Genomic DNA, 11,004 nt, shown 5'->3' on the forward strand with positions numbered 1-11,004 from the left:
AATGATAAAATTTAATGGATATGATAATTAAATTAATATTATAAAAGTATACTGTAGTGTGTAATGTATTAATAGGAAAAAATGTGAAATGTTTAGGTGAACAGAGATGTACCCTTTTAGATGTGCATTTCGTAGTTTGTTTGAATTGTTACAGAGATCCTTGACAGAATAAAGTCGAACGACAGTCCCCCATTCAGACCCGACGTGAGTGGCATAGACTGTCCTAATGAACTGCTGGAGTTGATGGAGCGGTGTTGGCCCAACAACCCTGAAGAGAGGCCGACATTCGAGGTCATCCGATCGGTCATTCATCGAATGATGAAGTGAGAACCCAACTTGAATATTCCATTCAATTCAAATGTATCTGTTGTCAAGCTAGAATGAGCAAGTTTGATAGAAAAATGTACAATAAACTAAAAATGTTCAATCTAAACTACGAAATCTACCCTAATACAATAAACTAGAAGTGTTCAATCTACACTGAAAACCCTTCAAATTGCAAACAAATGTGTTCAATGAAAAACTAGAATAAGCGAAGTTTGATAGCAAAATCTACAATAAACGGAAAGTGTTCATTATACACTACAAAATCTTATAGAATAAATTAAAAGTGTTCAATCTTCACTACGAAATTTATATTCAAAAGTAGCCATAAGGAAAATAGTCAATTATTATTATAACCATGAATATCAGTTTTCTCCTATAGTTTAGTTTTTCAACGCAATACGTATTGTCTGAAGAATTAAGAGCACCAGATGGTATAGAGACAATGCCTATGAAATATGCCTATCCTTTATCTATGGTACCTATAAAGTTGTAACTGGTAACTTAAATTCTACAGTGCATCCACTTTATACTGAGTTGGAGTTGTATTGAGGTTGAGTTTTTATCTATCTTCTATCTATCTATCTATCTATATATATATAAGCGAAATGGCACTCACTCACTGACTGACTGACTCACTCACTCACTCGCAGAACTAAAAATCTACCGGACCAAAAACGTTCAAATTTGGTAGGTATGTTCAGTTGGCCCTTTAGAGGCGCACTAAGAAATCTTTTGGCAATATTTTAACTCTAAGGGTTGTTTTTAAGGGTTTAAAGTTCGTCTTTTAGCATGTATATTCTTCTTCTCCCAATCTCTTAATTATAATTGAAATTTCCATATCATATGTTACTATAGAACTATAATCTAGATAGAGTACCTCTTCGAAGCAGTTGTTAACTGGCAACTAAATTAATAATTTTGTCAGGTTGGCATTAAGTTGAGTTGACTTTGTCAGGTTGGCACCAAGTTGAAGATTCAAATGTATTTATCGCGGAAAAATAGATTGGGCACTGCTACTTCAATCCTGGGAATATTATATAACTAGCCGTCAGGCTCGCTTCGCTCGCCATATCCGTTTAGCCAGACGTTTAGTCTGGACCCCCGACTGGATTGTTCTAACATATGATAAAAATGCTCAAATGAAAAATGCAGGCGAGCGAAGCGAGCCTGCTGATTTCATTCTTGGACGAGCCAGTCGGGGGTCCAGGGGGCGGAGCCCCCTGGCTAGACGGATATGGCAAGCGAAGCGAGCCTGACGGCTAGTATAGCATATAATGGAATCTAAGTTATAAAGTCAGCAAAGTTTGCTATCCTTGCATTTCATTTGACAAAGCCGATAGCTTTTATCCGTTTCTACCTCTGCAACGTTGCCAAATCGTCTGTAGGCTATGTGTTCAATCTACACTACAAACTCTTCAGATAAGTTCCATTTATCCATCCTATAAGCATGATAGTTATATTTTAGCATTTTTTTAGCATATTTTTATAAGCATTAAAGTTATATTTTGAATAAATTTGATGGTTTCTTCAGATTTCAATCTCAATGGACAGTTTCAGGTCTCAGAGTGTACAGAATTCAAGAGTGACACATTGGTAACTTTTTAGTGATATTGGAAACTTTGTCAACTTCTTATTAGAACCTTTTTTTGTAACTTAAAAAAAATAAGTATGATTGGACGGCAGTAAAGTCATTCTTCAATAAGGGCAGAAATGTTCTCGTGGTCAAATGATAGGAGGCAGTCAAAATATGCTTCAAAAATGTATTAAGATTGAAACAAGATACCGTACGAGCCATTTTCCAATATCGTCTTATAATTAGAAACTACCACACTATGTATGATTCGTCACTCATAACAAAAGTTGGAAATTATTTCAATTGAATTGATTGCCAAACCTTTAAAAATGCATAATTGTATAATACAAATAATCATTTTAACATGAGTAGTCTAATATAATATTATCATTGCAGTTTTGGCACTGCCAACATAAGATCCCTAGTGTGTTGCAACATCCTGTAGAAGAATACTATTAGAAATAGTTCAAACTTTGAAAAAGTTATTTTTATCACCAAAATTTAAAAGATTTATAATGTTGTAAATAGAATAAGGAAGGTTTCAATGTTTCTTTTGAAAAGAAATCCACAGAAATTGAAAAATAAATTGAAGATTCTTTGATTGGTGTAAGCATGTTGTCAATAGAATAAGCAAGGTTTCAATGTTTCTATTACAGAGGCTACTGCGATAATCTAATGGATGACCTTCTTCGGCGTATGGAGCAGTATGCAAATAATCTTGAAGAGCTTGTGGAGCAGAAAACTGAACAGCTGAGCATGGAGAAGAGGCGCTCAGAGGAGCTACTCTATCAAGTTCTGCCAAGGTGAGATGCAATTTTCAACATAAACCCTATACATCAATCAATCTATGATGAGACATTCAAGCATGATAAAGTTCAGTCTCATGAGAATTTTATTTATTTTTGTTAATCATATTAACACTAGTCACTCTGACTAACCATTCATTTTTCGCTAATATATCTTACAACTCAAAAAAAAACTTTCAACTTGGTGAAAAAATATTTTTCAACTTGAAAATGACCCAAGTTATAGTCGAAACTAGTCGTTGTAATATTTTAAATAACCCTTTATTATTTAATTAACCCTTTATTAATTACTTCAAGTTTCAATATTGTTTTATTAACTTACAACTCAATTATTTTTATATTAAAGTATTCCAATGAAGTCCTTAGTTAGGTACTTTCTATGAAATATAATTACACTACATTCTTCTCTCTCACTGCACTTGCTATTGTCATATTTTCTTATGAATAGTCCCTTACAATTTTTTATTTTCACTCCACTAGCACTATACTAACTCTAATAAGGATTTTATTCGTTTCAGTTTCGTGAGACTTCTATTTATTTAATATTCATTTAAGAATGAATGTTTGCTTTTCCACAAAACAGTTACTACAGTAATGCGTAGCTCTCATCGAAATTCCTTCTAGCTGTTCTCCCTGATGTTAATAGTTGCAGTAGCAGAAATCTTCAGAGTAGTTGATAGAATAATTTTAATTATTGTTCAATAAGTATATAATTATTTTGATGATGTTGCAGACCAGTAGCACAGCAATTGATGGCGGGAGAAATGGTGCAGCCCGAACAATTCGAGTGTGTGACCGTGTACTTTAGCGACATTGTGGGGTTTACATCTTTGTGCGCCCAAAGCACTCCCATGCAGGTAAAGCCAAAGCTCAACAATATAAGTGTGCTATTATACAATATAAGTGTGCTATTATACAATATAAGTAACAATGTTGAATGTGCAATCTCAATAAAAGAAACAACACGAGTGACAGTGGACATTAAAAATGGATTATTCTTTTTCAATTTTATTTTATCTCTCACAAATAAATAAAATAATGTTGAAAAAGGGTACTTGGATTTTTTCACTGTATTTCTTACAAAGAGGAATAAAGTAAAGTTGGAAAAGGATACATTGATTTTTTAATTTTTACATAAATATGAGTAGCCCTTACCAAAGTGAATACAGTGTATAGTAGTTGTGCTTTGTGTATTATCGAAGCTTTCTTTTGTTTTTCAAATACTGAATTTGATTGTATTATTCCACTTCCCCAGAACATGACACTATGGGCCCGTTCTGTGTACATGGAATGTGGTAAATTGTCCGATTCACAATTTACCAAGTAAAAAGTTCCGCGTCCCATGGGAAGAATTTTGACAGATTCTGTACCAGAAACCAGTTCCAGTTCCAAGTTCCTGCCCCACAGTCGAAGCGTGGTAAATTGTCCGGCCTGGTACAGTTCCAACTATCTGAGCTCTCATTGGTCGATGATTGTAGTCTGCTTGCTTCTCTGCGCATGCGCTGATAGTTTACCATAGCATAGCCATAAATACATAACCAACAAAATGATGTTTGATAACCATTCGTTAAATGAATGAATTTTCTCGATAGAAAATTTGAGAGTAATGGAATGAAAGAAATGCACACTTTTCTAGACGGTAAGTTTGTAAAACAGCCTTTCTTCATTCACGCAGCTAGTAAACGACACATTTTGGTGTAAATCAACTTAATAAGTGCGCGCCAAAAGCTTGAACCAACGATTTTGAAATGGCGTTCCATGGGAACATTTTGCACTAGTCACCTGAAGGAACAATTTAAGATTGGAACTGGAACAATTTACTGTACACAGAACGTACACACTAGTATCTTATATATTGACATCAGATAATCATGGAAAACTCTCAATAGTATTTTTGTAACTATTACATTCCTCAGTATCTTTAATGATAAAAGTACACTTGAGAATTTCCCTACAAACAGATAGATAGTCTAGTTGGGGGATTGCAGAATGTGTTGTAGATTGAATTTAATAAACGTGTATCATGTTTTTTGAAAAAAATTGAATTTGAAAAAAGAGTACCCTTAATACTTATCATACTTCATCATAATCATAGGTTATCTGTTCATACTTCGCCAGTGTTGGATTGTAAATTGCAGTGTCTACTCGTAATTCAAAAATGTGTGAGTGACACCATAGAGAAACAATAGCGTAAGTAGATATCCCATGGTATAGGGCGTTTATGTCGTAACTTTTACCCGTGCCTAAAAAGCTCTCCTAGAGGCTCGACCAGTCCACTAAGAAGATAAGACCATAGAGAAACAATAGTGTAAGTAGATATCCCATGGTATAGGGCGTTTATGTCGTAACTTTTACTGTTATCTCAAGCCGATTACTGTCGATTTTTACAGTTTTGACCGGGTAAGAGTGTATGAACGGCACAATATGAGAGACTACCAGCGTCATAAAGCTTCACAGGAAAGAACTATGTGGACTATCAGCTTGAGATAACAGTAAAAGTTGCGACATAAACGCCCTATACCATGGGATATCTACTTACGCTATTGTTTCTCTATGGTGACACATAACCTACTTATATTTGGACTGTCATATAAATTGTATTAGAATTGGAACCGTTTTGGGCACAAGCCATTGGTACTTTTCTGGAAGTTGTGTATGTTGAATGATTGATTGAATATATGCATAAACAAGTAGCAATAATGTACTTTTCTGTGGTACTTTTCTGGAAGTTGTGTAGCCTATGTTAAATGATTGATTGAATATATGCATAAACAAGTAGCAATAATGTATCGCTACGATTGGAAACATAAGTAAATCGCAGATTAAGAGATAAAATGAAGGTTTTTAAAATGCATTAATGACTTGTATCTATTCTTCCAATAGGTGGTGGATTTGCTCAATGATTTGTACAGCACATTCGATAGAGTGATTGGAGCTTACGACGTTTATAAAGTAAGTGTAATTTTTCCAAAATTGATTAAATTTGGAACTTGTTGTTGAATTTAAATTACAGAGATTCACAGAAACCACACTTCACTGAAATTAGGGAAATTCTTAGGATTCCCAGGGCAGATATTCCTTACATGCCAGAGTAAAAACTAAGTATCGACAGGCCTAGAAAGAGATGGCAGTGGGAGTGTTTGAGGACGAAACAGGTACCTTTGTGCCAAATCCTTGAAGGATAGGATTCACAGGATCAACTATTTTAATCCTTGAAGGAAGACGACGATGACTGTTCAAAGACTGTTCAAAATGAGGTCCACATTATAATGGCAGTGGAGAAAGATAGGAGAACAACGTTGGAGATCCTCAGTCTTGTCAATGCCTTCTATAGAAGCTAGCTGATACAGGTTTATTGGTGTAATATTTACTGTCCATTCTCGTTTAAAATAATCAATTATATTCTATTAACCAAGAAATTATATCTTTTAACAATTTTATGATGAATTTACATAATTAAGATGGAATATTTTGTTAACTAATTCTCAATTCTACATTGTTAAAAGCCGACCTGGCAACAGAGCAAAGCGAGAAAGAGATAGCGCTATCCACCTTGTTGAATGATAGACAAGGATAGCAATACCATTGCTAATCAAACACTGCCATTATAACGTGGACCTCACTATAGAAGTAGGTAATAAGTGAAAGTGAAATCATAGAGTTCAGTTACCTACCAATAGTTCAAATTAGGACAAAAACTCAGATGAAATTATGGTGTTTGAAATTAGTAGACAGTTATGGTAATTTTGTGTGCAGATGTCTATAATAAAAGATTATTTTGTATGTAGGTGGAAACAATAGGAGATGCGTACATGGTGGTGTCAGGGCTACCAGAGCGAAATGGCGATTCGCACGCACGTGAAATATCTCTGATGGCGCTGGCAATACTCGATGCAGTCAACAGCTTCAGCATACAACATAGACCCGATGCGCAGCTCAAAGTGCGCATTGGTATCCATTCAGGTCAGATTTCATCGTAAAATAACAGTTCCCAATGCTTTCAATGACACTAATTTAAAAGTTTCTTGAAAAACACTATATACAAGGAATAGAAAAATTTAAATTTGAACCGATATTTTGTCTATGTGATTATTCAGCAGTCTATGATGAAGAATTGCATATTGTTACTGTGGATCGGTCTTACTGGTCCAAGATTCACTCTCACACACGCATGCTTGTTTACATCGCCTCTCGGCTTCCAGGACAGACTATAACATTCCTCAGTATCTTTAATGATAAAAATACACTTAAAAGTTTCCCTACAAACAGATGGATAGTATAGTTGGGAGATTCCAGAATGTGTTGTAGATTGAATTTAATAATCGTGTATCATTTTTTTGGAAAAAAATAATTTGAAAAAAGAGTACTCTTAATTACATACTTATCATACTTGTCTTCATCATAATCATACGTTATCTGTTCATATTTCGCCAGTGTTGGATTGTAAATTGCAGTATCTAATTCAAAAATGTGTGAGTGTCACCATAGAGAAATAATAGCATAAGTAGATATCCCATGGTATAGGGCGTTTATGTCGCAACTTTTACTGTTATCTCAAGCCGATTACTGTCGATTATTGTCGATTTTTACTGTTTTGACCGGGTAAGAGTGTATGAACGGCACAATATGAGAGACTACCAGCGTCATAAAGCTTCACAGGAAAGAACTATGAGGACTATCAGCTTGAGATAACAGTAAAAGTTGCGACATAAACGCCCTATACCATGGGATATCTACTTACGCTATTGTTTCTCTATGGTGACACATAACCTACTTATATTTGGACTGTCATATAAATTGTATTAGAATTGGAACCGTTTTGGGCACAAGCCTTTGGTACTTTTCTGGAAGTTGTGTATGTTGAATGATTGATTGAATATATGCATAAACAAGTAGCAATAATGTATCGCTACGATTGGAAACATAAGTAAATCGCAGATTAAGAGATAAAATGAAGGTTTTTAAAATGCATTAATGACTTGTATCTATTCTTCCAATAGGTGGTGGATTTGCTCAATGATTTGTACAGCACATTCGATAGAGTGATTGGAGCTTACGACGTTTATAAAGTAAGTGTAATTTTTCCAAAATTGATTAAATTTGGAACTTGTTGTTGAATTTAAATTACAGAGATTCACAGAAACCACACTTCACTGAAATTAGGGAAATTCTTAGGATTCCCAGGGCAGATATTCCTTACATGCCAGAGTAAAAACTAAGTATCGACAGGACTAGGAAGAGATGGCAGTGGGAGTGTTTGAGGACGAAACAGATACCTTTGTGCCAAATCCTTGAAGGATAGGCTTCACAGGATCTGGTATTTTAATCCCTGAATAAAAACGACGACGACTGTTCAAAGACGTATAGTGAGATCCACGTTATAATGGCAGTGGAGAAAGATATAGGAGAACAACGTTGCAGATACTCAGTCTTGTCAATGCCTTCTATAGAAGGTAGCTGATACAGGTTTATTGGTGTAATATTTACTGTTCATTCTTGTTTAAAATAATCAATTATATTCTATTAAGCAATAAATTATATCTTTCAATAATTTTATGATGAATTTTTCATAATTAAGATGAAATATTATGTTAATTAATTCTCAATTCTACATTGTTAAAAGCTGACCTGGCAACAGAGCAAAGCGAGAAAGAGATAGCGCTATCCACCTTGTTGAATGATAGACAAGGATAGCAATACCATTGCTAATCAAACACTGCCATTATAACGTGGACCTCACTATAGAAGTAGGTAATAAGTGAAAGTGAAATCATAGAGTTCAGTTACCTACCAATAGTTCAAGTTAGGACAAAAAACTCAGATGAAATTATTGTGTTTGTAATTAGTAGAGTTATGGTAATTTTGTGTGCAGATGTCTATAATAAAAGATTATTTTGTATGTAGGTGGAAACAATAGGAGATGCGTACATGGTGGTGTCAGGGCTACCAGAGCGAAATGGCGATTCGCACGCACGTGAAATATCTCTGATGGCGCTGGCAATACTCGATGCAGTCAACAGCTTCAGCATACAACATAGACCCGATGCGCAGCTCAAAGTGCGCATTGGTATCCATTCAGGTCAGATTTCATCGTAAATAACAGTTCACAATGCTTTCAATGACACTAATTTAAAAGTTTCTTGAAAAACACTATATACAAGGAATAGAAAAATTTAAATTTGAACCGATATTTTGTCTATGTGATTATTCAGCAGTCTATGATGAAGAATTGCAGATTGTTACTGTGGATCGGTCTTACTGGTCCAAGATTCACTCTCACACACGCATGCTTGTTTACATCGCCTCTCGGCTTCCAGGACAGACTATAACATTCTTTGACAAAAACAAGATAAGAAGTCATTTGTGAAAGCTCCATAAGGTACACAATTTTAGACCAAGCGGGAGAAACCACTTCCTCCGTAAACCATGCCATAGTGCATTCTGGTGACGTCAGCACAGGTAGGGCTCCTACACTAATAAAAATCTGTTGCTTTCAGCTGATCTATATCAGCTAGTGTTTTTATTGGTGTAGGAGCCCTACCTGTGCTGACGTTACCTGTCATGCACTATGGCTGTGCTTACGGAGGTAGTGGAGAAACTGATTCGGACCAGAAGTGTATGCTTTTTTATTTATTTTATCCATATATCACTTGTTCATTCGTTCATTAATGCGTGGTTTTTATTAATATTTAATTCAGTTGTCTGAGTAAGTTGGCATTTTTCCTAGTTGAAAATCAATCGCGAATACTCAACTCAAAATAAAGTCATGAACTACAATTTGTTTCTCAAATGAAAAGTTGAAATCCGATAAATTATTCTGTTCATAATTTTATGTTGAAACAAAATGCATATGTAATGAATTGTCGACTTATATGAGTAAGTCTATATGTGAAAAGCAAATTATTTGATGTTGTATTTCGTATATTGCTTTTTAAAGTGTAATAAGAATTGATTATTTATTATTTATGATAATTTGTTGACTTGCAGGGCCAGTATGTGCTGGGGTTGTGGGCCAGAAAATGCCGCACTATTGTCTGTTTGGTGACACAGTCAATACAGCATCACGCATGGAGTCATCGGGCGAACGTAAGGGCCAATTCAAAAACATTCTGGCAAAACATCTTATCAACCATTATTCGGAATGTTCCACAATTTCGATACACAATTTCAGTGTGTATCAGCTCTACATTCTCCGCCAATAAGCCCCTTTATTATCAAAAATATATAAGACTCAGTTCCTAGGGAAACTAATGAATATAATGGGGCATCGAATCTACAGGTTAAATGGTCAATTAGATTTGTGTCCTAGAAACCAGAACTAAGGCAATTTATCTATTATTGTTTGTTTTCAGCACTGCGCATACATGTGAGCAGCATGACCCGGGAGATACTGATGAAAGTTGGCACGTTCCAGTTGGAGCTGCGAGGGGAGGTGGAGCTTAAGGGCAAAGGCAAGCTGATCACCTATTGGCTGACAGGCTGCTCCGACCCCGACCCCCGCCCCACCAGTCCCCTCAACCAATGCAGCGACACCACCGAAATGAACCCCTATCCTCTCATATTCCCGGAGCTCAGCGCTTCTATTATACTAAAATAATTGGCAACGCTTGCATTATTATTGATCAATACATCAAACAGCAGCTTTAAACAATTATCAAGAGATAACATCACATCGATGATGAAATCAATTTACTAGTGAATAATAATTAATTTCAAATCATGTTATGCATAATTATTCATCAATAAATCAAACAGCAGCTTTAAAAATTATCAAGAAATAAAATTGATGATGAAATTAATTTACTAGTGAAATAATAATTTATTTCAAATGATGTTATGCATTTAATGATCTATAACTTAGCTAATTTATAACATAGCTACATTTGGACTGTTGTAAAAATTAGAATTGGAACCGTTTTGGGCTTAAGCCTGTGGTACATTTCTGAAAGTTGTGTAATACTGGATAATTGAATTAATCAATTGGCAGCTATAAGCAATTCGAAGATAAAATTGAAGATGAACTCTATTAGTGAAATAATAATTTATTTCAAATCATGTTATTATTAGAATGATTTTATTTTGATAACTGGAAGAATGAGAATGTAAATTTGTATACCAAAGATGATACGATATTAAAAATTATTTTTCTAATACTTCAAGTTTTCATTGGCTATCATTATTCCAATCTCCTTTCCATCAATGCTTTCATTTTCTTTTGAGACAAGGTGCATTATATGGGGTTTTATCAAAAGTCCATTTAATGAACTCTATGAGAGTGCAGTTTAAAGCGTTGCTTTG

The 11,004-nt window shown here is 34.9% G+C and overlaps 1 protein-coding gene across 1 annotated transcript in view; it reads left to right on the plus strand.

The window, feature by feature from the left end:
• Window positions 1–10,852, plus strand: part of LOC111057294 (atrial natriuretic peptide receptor 1) — a 43,748-nt gene extending 32,896 nt beyond the window's left edge. The window contains 7 exon segments of the mRNA XM_039420568.1: window positions 155–323; window positions 2,557–2,703; window positions 3,440–3,563; window positions 5,590–5,658; window positions 6,495–6,669; window positions 9,694–9,792; window positions 10,059–10,852. Of these exon segments, the coding sequence (XP_039276502.1) occupies window positions 155–323; window positions 2,557–2,703; window positions 3,440–3,563; window positions 5,590–5,658; window positions 6,495–6,669; window positions 9,694–9,792; window positions 10,059–10,303 (1,028 nt within the window). The 3' untranslated portion in view covers window positions 10,304–10,852.
• Window positions 10,853–11,004: the final 152 nt, after the last annotated feature.

Source organism: Nilaparvata lugens, chromosome 2 (assembly GCF_014356525.2).
Source record: "Nilaparvata lugens isolate BPH chromosome 2, ASM1435652v1, whole genome shotgun sequence".
Lineage (NCBI taxonomy): Eukaryota > Metazoa > Arthropoda > Insecta > Hemiptera > Delphacidae > Nilaparvata > Nilaparvata lugens.